The sequence below is a fragment of the Ursus americanus genome, chromosome 11, assembly GCF_024610735.1.
Source record: "Ursus americanus isolate L20-20 chromosome 11, mUrsAme1.1.p, whole genome shotgun sequence".
NCBI classification, from domain to species: domain Eukaryota; kingdom Metazoa; phylum Chordata; class Mammalia; order Carnivora; family Ursidae; genus Ursus; species Ursus americanus.
In genome coordinates, this window is record NC_142137.1 from 12,681,044 (window position 1) to 12,694,043 (window position 13,000).

A 13,000-nucleotide genomic window follows, 5' to 3' on the forward strand; every position below is an offset into this window, starting at 1 on the left:
TAGATTTGGTATTTTTTAATCAAAATATTAAAATATGTTTAAAAACTGAAAAATATCATAAAAGTAAGGGTAAAAAATTATATGTGGTATATTGATTCTATAATAATTATATATTTTAAAGAATTTTATAAACCATTGAGCACTCCAAATTTTGTCAGATATAACATGACATAATAAAATGTAATTCCATGTTTGTCTTCAGCTAGTCATTAATTTGTAATATTATGCCAAAACTATTTCCTAGTGCCTTTTGAGAACTGGAGTTTATTTTTTTAAAACTTTTCCACAGGGTGTCTTCTCTTAAGCCAAAATGAATACAATAGAAAATTATATCAAGCAATGTCATCATGAGAAAAATAAATTGCCCATTATTTCCAAGATATATTTCTGGGTTAGTCAAACATCTGTTTTCAATATTTCTATTTTTTTTAATTTCCAAATATTTCAAAGCATTAGCTAATTCGCAAAATGATATATTTAAACTCTGACTTGACTTTGTTCCTGACTTGACTTTTAAAAACAGTTGTATTCCACTTTTATATTATCAAAAAGCATAAACAATTCACTTACATGTATATAAATGTAACAAATGCTTTTGATAGTAATATAAGATAATGTATTCAAATGTTACACATTAATATATACCATACCTCCAATTCAATATATTTTATTGCTTTTTAAGACAATTACTCTCCTAAAGCATTCACTCTGCTAGAACTGATGCAGTTATGAGTTTTTATTCTTTGAAAATATTTCTGACTCTACAGCATTTTAACAAATGTATCAATTTGTACAGAAATAATACTGAATATATTTCCAAGCTTGTAAATATGCATAACATCAACCTCAGCAAAATGTTAAAATTTGGACTTAAATAAAATATATGCTTATACGAACTTTTAAATAATCACTAGAGAAAAAAAGTGCGTTTAAAAGGTAATGGAAATTTGTTCCGCTAAGAAAACAAAAGAACATTTTGATTATGTGTTCAACTCCTTCGCTCTAGTCAAGGTTATTCCCTGCAACAGAAAACACATAGATAAAGAGACACTTTTTTGTAAAAAATGTTTTACACTTAACACTCTTGGGAAAACCATGAAAGCACAAACCTCGGTCACAAACACGACTCTCTGTCAGATAAGGTGGGGGTGGGGAATGCACACTTTCAAAATACCAAGTTGTATTTCTTACTGGGAACATCAATAAATCGTTGGACTAGTTAATTTATATAAAGTAATGTTTAAAGTTTATTTTGTTTTTGTCCTCAAAAATAGAGAGTAAGCACAACGAAACAACATGGATTCCAGGTTCCTTTGGAGATGATTTATTATTACTATTATTTTTGTATTCTGCACTGACAGGAGACAAGTGGATTTTAAACCCAGGTGACCTTCCAGTCATTTTGGAGAGTGAAACAAGCAATGTGATGATTCTGTTACCCCTTAGCACTGCCTAGGGTGGGAACCAGGGACCGCGGAAGGGTGGTGATGGCAAACAAGTTAAGAGAGAAACAAACTAACAAATAAGAACAAAACAGAAACCAGCCCCTGAGCGTTTAATCAGAAGCAGTTCTAAAGTGATCAGAGTGTCTCGTCGTCATCCGCTCTCTGGATAAACCCGCAAGTGCGCACTTTTGCCTTCCCGCTCAGACAGCGGAGCGCCATCCTCCCTTCACGCCCACGGAGGCGTAGCCCGGGGCGGACCAGGACCTGGGGCGCACAGGACAGGACTCCGAGCCCTCTGAGCGGGGGTAAAGGCAAGGGGCAAGATGCAGGGCGCGCTCGCGCCCAGCCACCTAAGGGCCGCGCGGGCAGCGGCAGCGGCGGTGGCGGGGGCCGGGGCGGGGCCCGGGGCGGGGCGGGGGCTGCCAGACGGGCGCGCCCGCCGCGCCGAGCATCCATTACGCCTCCGCCAGACCTGGACACTCTAGGGAGCCAGTGGCGCCCTAGCTCCAGAAGGAGCCGGGAGGAGGAGAGAGGCTTTCGGGAAGCGTCTCCTTTGAGGGAGAGGCGGCGGCGGCATTTACGAAGAGGAAAAACAGCAGCTGCACTTCGCCTCCAAGCGTCAGACTCTGACTTAAACATGCGCTCCCAGTAGCGGGAACCGACCTCCCGAGAGAACACTTATGGGTAAAGTGGAGGAAGGAGGTCCCTCATCTTCCTCCATCCACCCTCGGTCACCCCGGGAGGCCTGGCACCTGCGCGAGGAGGTTCCCAGCGCTCGCCCCTGGGTGCCGCGGCGCCCCTCGGGGCTTGCTCGCTCCCAGAACCGCAGCTCTTGAAATCCGTTGCGCGCTGGGAGCGTCGCCACTGAGAAGCGGGGCGCATTCGCCCTCCCGCCCACCTTTTAAACATCTCACTTCTGCATTTAAAGAACTCAGCCTCCTAGAATCAGAATCCTCTTCACGTATCTTGCACCCAAAAGAGAAAAGCAAGCGAGCGAGACATTCTGGCTGCAGGAACCTCTCCCCCTAGTGATGCAGTTATTTATAGCTCAAACTCCTGCCGGGTCTGCGTGAGCTTGCGCGCCCGGCTCCGCCGCAGCCCTGCAAACTTTTCCTCAGGTCCCGCTATTCCGGAGCGATCAGTACAAGGTTCCAGGATTGAATGTTCCTAATCGCTAATGTCATGCGAATGGAAACGTGCATTTTGGTGTGTATGGGTGTGTGTTTCTGGCAGACGTCCGTTCATCTGCTAACGCGTAAGCGACAGCTCGGAGTCATGGTTTTCTCTGAACATTTCTCTGAATGGGTTCAGCGTCAACACTGGTTGCAGATGTGGAAACTGGGGTCAGAAGGTCAGGCTGGCTCAAGAAATAGGACGTGGCGTTGGGTGGGGGGGTGTTTTGAGTGAAAGAAGAGGGGTGCACGAAGAGAATGGAAAAAAAGGAGCACGAAATCACTTAAGTTTTCAGGGCTACATAAAGCGAGAACCAGTATCGAACACAACCCCTCCCCCCCGCCCCACATCACCATCATGACCTAAATCTGATAAAGATTCCTCCATTCTCCATACTTCAGGAACAATTATTAGTATTCTTCTTTTAAATATCGGGAAATCAACGTTAGATTTACAGTCCGGAAGACGGGGGGGGGGGGGATTTTGACACTGCTCAAGAAGCAAGACATTTCCATTGAGAGGATTTATTTTTCCCCAGCTCCAACTACAGGCACCGAAAGGTATTTTACCTTGTCAGTGGTTCAAAGGAGAAGAAAAAATAATAATAATAACCATATACAGGCATATCTGGCCGCCCAAAGGAAACCTCTCTTCACCCAGAACTAGCCTTCAGGATCCAGGTCTTTCGCAAGGTCTGACCACTCGGACTCAACTGCTGGGCAGACGTTTGGGGACTTGTAGTAGCCCAGGCGGCATCTCATTATCAGTTCCACAGCCCCAGCCCGCCCCCTGCCTCCCCGGTGGGCCGAGCCCGATGGACTCCCGCTGTCCGCGCGGCCGCCGGGACCCACGCGCGGTGCGCGCTGAGTGGAGACGTCCCCGCCGCGGGGCGCGCACCGCTCCCTCGCTTCACCTCCGCGGCGTTATTGTTCCGCGCCGGCGGCCGAGCGCCAACCGCAGGCCCGCGCCGCCTCCTCCGACGCAGTGAGCACTTCATTAGTAACCCGAGCGTTCGGAGCTCACAGAAGTCACGGCCCCTCTGGGAAGGCTCGGGACACCAGCCGTTCGGCGACGGGCTGGCCAGGACACTAGAAGCTGCACTCCCCAGTCTCCGACTAACTCCGGCCGCAGCTTACCCCACAAGAGGCGAACACCGAGAGGAGGAAGAGGAGAGGACTAGAGGAAGAGATCTGACCTGCCTGCGATCCTAGAGAACGAGCTCGCTGGTCATTCCCCCCCACCACCCCACGCCGCCCCGCCGCTCTCCGTTGCTGCTCACGCCCTCCGGACTGCCCGCGCCAGAAATCCCGCTCCCGTCGGGCGGACGGCCCCGGGCCCCAGGCTGAAGGCGGTTCGGAGTAGCCCCGCTTGCCGCCTGCCTGCCGGGAGCAGCGAGAGCGGTGAGGGGGCGGGGAGCCGGCGGGGGAGGGTCGCCCCGCGCCGGAGGCGCGGCCGGCAGCCCCGCGGCCAAGCCGGCTCGTGCAGGTAGACCGCTAAATAAATAAGTCAGAACAAACTTTGCGTTCCCATCACCTTACCTTCCTTTGCAGCCTGCGCCTCCCCGGTGTGTGCAAAGCGGAACAGCCAGATGTAGCATAAAATAATCCATGAAGGGTGCCGAGTTTGAAAAACCATGGTGCATGAGCAGGTTTTATTTTAGGTTTCTGTTGAGTCGTAGCTTTTTAAATGCTGTTTGCTCCGAAGTGGGTTCTTTTTTACTGCGCTTTTCGCATCGATTCCCCTGCTCGACCTCCGGCCGGCTGCTCCACGTTTAGCTTTTTTATTTTTTCCCCCTCCTGTTCGTTCGCACCGTGTTTGCTGCCTGCAAGTCTCCGACTGCAGACCGGCCGCTTGCTCCACACTCCAATAATATCAATTAGGGGGGAGGGGGCGGGGCTCCGAGCAGAGAGCCTCCGCCACTCGGGCTGACTGGCAGTCTTAGCCGGCCTGCCAGGCGGCGATTCCCAGGGCCGAGGGGCGGGCCCCGGTGGAAAGGCCGCCCCGGCCTCGGGGGCGGGCTTCGGGGCGCGAGCCAATCGGCGGCGAGCGGAGTCAGATTGCGGGTCCAGGATTCCCTCCAGGTTCTGAGCGACCAGCTTTCGCTAGATGCTCGGAAAGGGAGGACGCGGATGGCAGCAGAGGTGCGTGCTGCTGTGGGCACTGGGCTTTTAGCAACCGCAGCTTTCGTGGAGCAGAATCAATCCGAGAATAACGCTCCCAACTTAGAGTATTGTATATATAGCGGTACTCCTCGTGATCTTTTAGAAACCAGAGGCAATGCAAGCCATCTCTCAGATACCAAGCACGGAGCCAGGGAAGTGAAATAAGCTGTGTCTTAAAGTAAAGTGCCTTTTACTTTTTTGTTACTCAAAACCTCCGCGGGTCGGGTAACTTTGTTCTTTTCATTTCTTGAAAGGTTTCTACTTTTCTTTTTTCTGTTACTCGACAGCAGTCAGCTCTAGGCACCACCCAGCACAGTCCCTGGAAGAATAAAAGTATCCAAATGTATTATGTTCAAACAATGTTTCCAAGAGTTTGCAACAAGCTCTAGCAAAAGAAACAGAGGAAAAGGGAGTGGAGAAAGGAAGTCTTTTGTTTCAGGTGTCCTACTCACCCCCGCCCTATCATCTCACAATAGTTTGTTAGGTGAAGTAGGACACGAAGAGAGAACGTTCAGAAGGTTCCGTATCATTTTTCTTATATGTTTTAATATTTTTTGAGGTTTTCTTTTGGATTGCCCCAATTTGAACGTTTCCCATTTCGCTGCATAAATTACACTTAATTTTAAAGAATGTTAACACGCATTAAATTCATAAAGCAAGACCTGTTTCGCAAATTGATACGTTCCAATAATTATTCAATTTTATAATTGTTATTCTTCAATTTTTCAAGGGAAACTGAGAATAAAAAGTATAACCAACATCTCCAGTTGAATTCATCCAACTAAAATAGCAAGGACGACTGCGTACAGAAATCCGTTTACCATTAGTCAGTTTCGGACACTTTGCAATTCAAGAGGTGGGTAATGTTAAGAGGAAGAACTTTAAAACCTTAATCGCCAAATCACCAATTTCAAAGGTCACGGCAGAGTAACTTGATCACATGTTTCAGATGAGCTCCGTGTTCTTCTTGTCCTATTGTTTCTCCCTTTAAAAAATAAGAAAAATCTGTCATTCATGATTTGCCTTTATTTATAATAGGCACAAAGTTTGATCTCGCCTAAAACTCCAAACTTTCCCTATCCTTTCTATAAAGAAATATAGAGTAAATTGAGTTGTTTCTGGTATTTATAGCAAAGACTTCTCAGAGATGACAGATCCCCAGATTTTTAAGTTTTATTTTATGGTAAATTGTCTCTTGTAGTTTTAACTCACTTAATGCAATTACAAAGAAGAAAGAAATGAAATTTCCTTCTCTAACCTCTCTTTGCTTCTGTGGTTTATTTCTTAAATGTTACTTGTTCCTAGCCATTATGCCTATTAAATATTTTAGAAATTATATCTAAAAGCATCTTAAGTGCCCTTTAAAGGATGCATAGAAAATGTAAACTGCTTAATAGATTAACCTTGAAAGGAGACCAAAAAAAATGTCGAGTGCCCTTGTTTCAGAGAAAATCAAGCAGTATTTACACAAACAGATGCTTTAGAGTAAAAATCGTAAGGTAAAACATAATTAAAAACATAAATCTCCACACATATGCTATAAAACTATTAATCTCAGAACCACAAACTCACAAATATTAAACCACTTCTAATAGTTAAAATTATTCTACAGGATTTCAACACTTTCTCCAGGGTCTCATCCCCACTACTTACAATGACACCAAGGTAGCCTTTAAAGTTTAAAATATTCCTTTCATCTATTGAATGACTAATACTCAGTGATGTGAATACAAATAACTTTCCATTAAACCAGGAAACCAAAGAAGTAACATCCTTCACTCTGATGAGTGTAGGTGGTATAAGGAGTCCCCTTATTGTATCCCTTCTGTCTGTCAGACATAGGGGCATGTGCAGCCTTGCTTTTATTTTTAGAGACAAGAGGCTTCGCATTAAATGCACATGTGCCAGGCTGCTGACAGTTTTCCCTGCAGAATTGCATAGTGATACTCATTTTTAGGTTTACCAACCTTCTTTCTTTTGTATCTAGGTATATTGGTAAAGAAGTCATAACATTTAAATCAAAGTGAATGACTTCATCAACAAAAGAACGTTCATCGTGCAGTATTATACAGCTTGTATTTTAGTATATAAATTGTTAATAGAAGGTATTTGGCTAACAGCAAAGCACATAAACCTATTTTACATGAAGCCCTTGAAATAAAAAAATAATCAGTTCACAAAGCTTTTATATTTTAAAATAACATTTAATAGTGAATTTCATTCTACCACTTTAAAAAGTTTATTTTAGCTTCATATCTATGATTTTTATATTATCCGTAAGTATAGCAAATTCTAGAAAAGTAAATGTGTGTGTGTATATAAAATGAGTTAGAAAAGCTATACCTGAGCTCTACCAAATGGTGAATATAACCAACACATGTGAGCCAAAGCAGAAATTCTGAAAACTATTTTTTAATTTTTATGTATTCATTGTGCAATGCAGTTGATAGAGTAGCCTACATATATTTAGCTAATTTTAAATAAATGGAAAAAATAGAGTTAAACCTTAACATTTCCATTTATATCCCCTCTTTGGAAATATCTATCATAAGTGTATAGTAGAAAGATGAAAAATGTCTATTTTCAGATGCAAAGAAGATATACCCAATTTTTTCTGCACCATGTTATTTTTATCTAATTATGAATAATCACACATAACTATACATATATGAAAATAAATGTACAAATTCAAGACACACACTCCAAACGAGGGTACAGCTGTTATCTTCTTTTAACATGCTTGGATACTAATATTCACCTCACTGTTTATCTCTGGGAGATACTCTATGACTTTAAGGAAGAAATAGTAACTTAGTAGTAAATTATAACAACTTCAGGGAATAAGTTCCATGAATTTTCAAGTAAAAAGCCATTGTGTGTGTGTGTGTGTGTGTGTGTGTGTGTGTGTGTGTACGCGTGCGCGTGTGTGTGCGTATGGTAAACAGGCCTTTAGAGGATAAAGTACAATCTGAGACTTCAGTATGTTACAAATCCAAGGCTGCCAAACTAAATAGTTAACAACGGCAATGAAATCAAAGGGCTGTTTCTGAACCTACTACTTTTGCACTTAACTGTCTAAATGCATTCACAGCTGGTAAATGTGAAAATGCAAGTTCATCACAGAAAAAGGGGTAATTTAAACTGAATTAGAAAAGGTACTGTGCAGAAGAAACTGATTATAAACAGAAAAGAAACATTATGTCTCAGTTAATAGATATTACAGAAAATTGGGTTCTCTATTTGTGATTTCAGTCAAAATGTAAACAATCTTTCCACTGTGCAGGAAAATCATTTACATATTTACATTAGCATGATTTATGTAGTATATATAAAATATTTATTTTCAGTCCAGTGTAAAAAATGTACATAAACTAGGCTTATAAGACACATAGTCATAATTTCACCTATTCTAAGCTTCCGATTTAGCTGACAGTATAGGAAGTCAGAGGTCAAGAATCGAATTATAAATCAAGACTATATTTTGTGCCTTTATAAAAGTTTATTCATTTTTGTAAGGTCAGATAAATTGATACTGTTATGAAAACAACAAATATAATTCTCTAACTGCAAATAAAGTGTTAATTTAAGGCCTCTTAACAGATTAAAAAATTATATCAAAATTGTAAGAGTCCAGTTGAATGTTGCTAATGTGTCACTCAGAAATTTTCTAATCATTTATAATATTCAAAAGTGTTGAGTCAAATAATTTTTATCATTTGACTGATATTAAAAGAACTGCTAAATACAGCAGAGAAAGTGGCACATTATACTCACAATCACTTAACACATGTACAATACTCTTACAAATTTATTTTTTTAATTGATTTTGCCTGCAGAGGTTCTTCCTTTCTGTTATATTTAATTTTGCCATAAGTCACCAGCACTGATAGGAAGAACTAGCTTAAATTGTGCAAAGTACTTCTACATGCTTTCATAGTTTCTCATCTTGCAGTGTTTTAGCTCTCAAAACTCTTGGATTTTAGGTGTCTAGATCTGTGATGATTCAGTGACCACCAGGGGGCACCAGGATCTCTGGGCGTTCTGGCCAATCAAGTCTACACTGAATAAAGATGAGGTAATTATAAAATTAAATATATAATTATATATATTTATATCTATATAACTTTATATATATATATATATAATTAATATATATTTGCCTCATTGGCACGTGTAAGTTTCTTGTTCTCTTTGTACTTGTGCCAGCTGACTGAAGGAACTTCATAAAAATTTGTGAGATGTTCTGTGACCTATTTCAGTCTATAGAGACCAAGTTAACTGAAGGGGCTCCAAAAGTACCTTAGAAGGTGAATTATATTGCAGAAAAGCTGTCTCCAGTTTTTTAAAAAACTTAACATCTGAGGAACTCTGAGTCTCTAGATAGACCTCAGATATTCTCTTTCTTATTCTCCACCCACTTAACTCCCAAAAGTCTTTTACCTAGGAAATAAGACCAGGCTGGGATTGAGTATTCTCTCAAACCTGATGGTTCTGAGTTTGAAGGATCCTGTGAAGTTCTTAGAACTCTGTAGCTTGAGGAGAATTTTAGAGACTACTTACCATAGCCTTTTGCCATGGTTAATACTAAAAATGAAATTCTGCCTGGCTACTCTCAAGGAGGTCTAAGTAAAGGTCCGAACAGTAGGAATTTCTATGTATCACAGTAATTTAAAAATAGAGTTTTTGTGTTAAGAGAGAAAAAAAATACGTGAATAGTATCCCCAACCTATAAAATTATAAAACTCTGGGTACTCTCTGCACTAAGGATGAAATTCTGTATACTACCAAAGGAGGTGCCTTTACTAACCCCTTAACTTGATATGCAATGTTGTTCTGTGGAGAAAGTGGGAAAATTTGTGTGAGACAAAGATCCTCCTGGGAGAAAAGGTATCGTAAGTCCCCAACCTAATCCCATTTGAGCTTCAACTATATTAGAAGCTCTGAAATATTAGGATGGTTCTAACTAAAACGGAAATGATCTGGAATACCTCGAAGGAGTACTCATTGTGAGGGAAAGAGAATTCTAGGCTTAATATTTGCTAGGTGAAGACACATGCCTGATGTTCAAAAGCCCTCTGAACCCAGCAACCCAGATATGGTGTTTGTTCTAATTATGTACGTAGGAACTGAAAGAGCTATACCACTGTAGCTCAAATGTGGGATAATACAGCTGAGAAGGGATCTAAAGAGTAAGGCATCACTAGAAATTCTCTGTAAAGCCAGATTTCAAAAGTTATACAGTATAGCAGTAATGAAAACAAAATGTACTGAACATACTACTCATTTGGAAAAATTCTGATCCCTTTGGACTGAGTGCACTGCTAGGAGTTCTTAGATAGTTAGGGAGAGGAGAAAGCCTCAAGAAGGAGATGCTGGGTTTCCTCTTAAGTTGGATAAGCCAACTTAAAAGGGAAAAGTGATTATATTTCTTCTTAATGATGTGAATTGAACTGATTACAGATTCATGATCTAAGTAGGATAATATTTCCGAAAGAGAATACTAACAGAAACTTCAGTTAAAAAACAGGATTTGGGGGACACCTGGCTGGCTCAGTTGGTGAAGCATGGGACTTCTGATCTCGGAGTTGTGAGTTCAAGCCCCACATTGGGCCTCCAGCTTACTAAAAACATAGGTTTTTCAAGTATTTATTGAATATTTAGAAAGGCACAAAGGAGCATATGCAGGTGAATAAACCTTAGCCCAGTACACAAGAGACCACATATCATCAGCAGATTCCTTTGTGACTCGTATCTCCTTTTAGAATCAAGGAAATCATGTTTAGAGAAATGGGTAACTAGCCAGTTTTTCTCTGTGTTGATTTCAGCCATGTCAACAGTGATAATGTCTTTGTAATTCCATTATTGACCATAAACTGCAAGATGATTCAATATACAATACTATTGTATCATCTGATTTATCCAAAGTTGTTTCATTTTCCCTTCTTTGCACTCAGATCAGATAGAAAATTTTCATGAAAATTTACACTCCATCTCAGATTCTATGGGGTTATTATTATCGTTGTTTGGTTTTATAGGCACATTGCTTTAACTAAAGCTATAGAGTTAACCTGGCACATTCTCCAGTTGATTTTAGATTGATGAAATGACTTGAGGTCAACCTCAGTTTAATTAAGTATTTTAATATCTGATAGTCACTCTCTTGTCAGCCTTTTAACAGGCAAGTTCCGGTGGCAAAGTCTATAAAACTAAAGATGTGAAAAACATGGCAGAAGGTTGCCTTTTTTAAGGTTAGATGAGAACCATAAAAGACAAAACCTCCTTTATCTACCTCACAAGTACAGGATCAGAATAAATCATCCTGCATTCCAATAAAGAGGACAGGACCCCTTATGAGAGTACTTTCAGATCTCAACTTGGATTTAATGTTTCTATATTATCACATCTCTGTCTTCATTTTAACAATTTATATTTACATATATTTTTGAATTAAACTTTTGAGGAAATAATTACCTTCTAAATTTGAATAAAGATATACTATAATAACATGCATGTCCCCAGGTACTTTTAGGAAATTGTCCAGTAGATTATCGCATTTTAGATAAAAAGTAGTTGTATCCATTTTACAGAATAACAGCTATGACTCAACTGGTTATACTTGTTCTCAAGGCTATACAACAGGATGGTAAAGATAATGAAAAAGGGGAAAAAATGTAGTTGCAAGCTTAGGATTGATGTTAAGAGTTCTGTGTATTTGAATATCTCAAAATATAATGAATATTTTAAAAAATTTACTATATATTCACACATTTAAATGTAATTTATTTTATTTTATTATTGTGGTGGGGGAGGGATAGAGGGAGACGAAGAGAGAGAATCTTAAGCAGACTCCATGCCCCGGGCAGAGCCTGACGCAGGGCTGGATCTCACAACCCTGAGATCATGACCTGAGCAGAAATCAAGAGTTGGACGCTTAACCGACTGAACCACCCAGGCGCCCCACACATTTAAATGTCTTTAATAAAGTTTAAAGCTTAAAAAAATAGATCCATTTTTGACCAGATAATGAAAGTATAAATTTTATACAAATTTTACTATTAGAGATATATATATAAAGATCTTTAAAGTTATATATGAAATTTCAATATGATGGTAATTACTTTTGTATAATTGTGGAAATATATAGTTTTGATTTTCTCATATTTTATAGTTTAGCGTGAAGTATGTTCTCTAGTAATATCTGTTATTCAAAACTAAAATGTTTCCAAAGCTTATTTTTATAAGGCATTTATCCCATTGTTCAAAGTAAATGCTTTTCCTATTACATTAAAGATAACTGATTGGAATAATGAACACAGATCCAGAAATATTCACCTATTCAGATACACATATGACATATCATTTCTAAGATCTACTTGGCTCATAGACTTTGTATATTTCTCTATACCTAATAGAAGCCAGTAGGCTTTCACCTTAGTCTCTATCTAAACTAAGCCTAGCCTTAGGAAGACAGAATTCAAGGAGAATGAATTATATACTCAGAGAACCAATGTTTCATTCTTGAGTCAAAGCCTATATCTGGTTTTCTAAATCTGGTATTCAAATCCCTGTTGTGGCCCGTAAGTGTGAGCCCCTTAAATAAACTTCCCACTATCCATCCTTCTAATGGGATTCCTGTGCTGGTGCCTTAGGCCGCTTAGACTTTTCTATTTACTGATCATAATGTAAGCTATCTGCTATCTGCCCCTCTACTGACCACTCTTCAGTGTTTTGTTTTTTTTTTTTTTTTTGGCCTGCCACCTGCTATAGTTTTCTGAATCTGTCTGATCTCAACTATTTATATGTAGATTTTTTCCCATCAAATAAAATATTGATTGATTGTCCAATAAATATCATCTCCCTTTTCTAGACTGCTTCATCACCTGCAGATCTAGGTATTTTCTTGAGCAAGCCTAGGTGTACCTTATTCTAGCCCTGACCCTTTCTACTATTATTTTCTTCTACATTTAGTCTGCAATGTCTTTGCCACATCATAAGATACCATGGAATGTGCTATTCCTCAGATAATAAAACGTGATGTTGTAATGACTATGCTTAATAGAATAAGGCCTTGTTTTATAGTGACCTCTTCCTTTTGCCATCTCCTCCTTTTGCCTTTTCTTACTCCCTCCTTGGCTCCTTCCCTCTTTTATTTGTTCCTTCCCTTCATTCATCACACTTTACAAAGCACATTCTATTATTTAGCCTTTGGCTAGCTACTGG

At 40.1% G+C, this 13,000-nt stretch overlaps 1 protein-coding gene and 1 long non-coding RNA gene across 6 annotated transcripts in view; one reads left to right on the forward strand and one right to left on the reverse strand.

Moving 5' to 3' along the window:
- EPHA7 (EPH receptor A7) overlaps positions 1–4,474 on the reverse strand; it is a 160,026-nt gene extending 155,552 nt beyond the window's left edge. For all 5 annotated transcript variants that reach the window (XM_045807049.2, XM_045807048.2, XM_045807047.2 and 2 more), the window contains exon 1: positions 4,157–4,474. In XM_045807049.2, coding sequence (XP_045663005.1) covers positions 4,157–4,253 — 97 coding nt within the window. In that variant the 5' untranslated portion in view covers positions 4,254–4,474. The remainder of the gene's footprint in view (positions 1–4,156) is intronic.
- A 252-nt stretch (positions 4,475–4,726) lies between these two features.
- On the forward strand, positions 4,727–8,849 carry LOC123798496 (uncharacterized). Its single transcript, XR_006781320.1, has 3 exons — positions 4,727–4,759; positions 5,511–5,636; positions 8,764–8,849. It is a non-coding gene; the product is annotated as an uncharacterized LOC123798496 (long non-coding RNA).
- Positions 8,850–13,000: the final 4,151 nt, after the last annotated feature.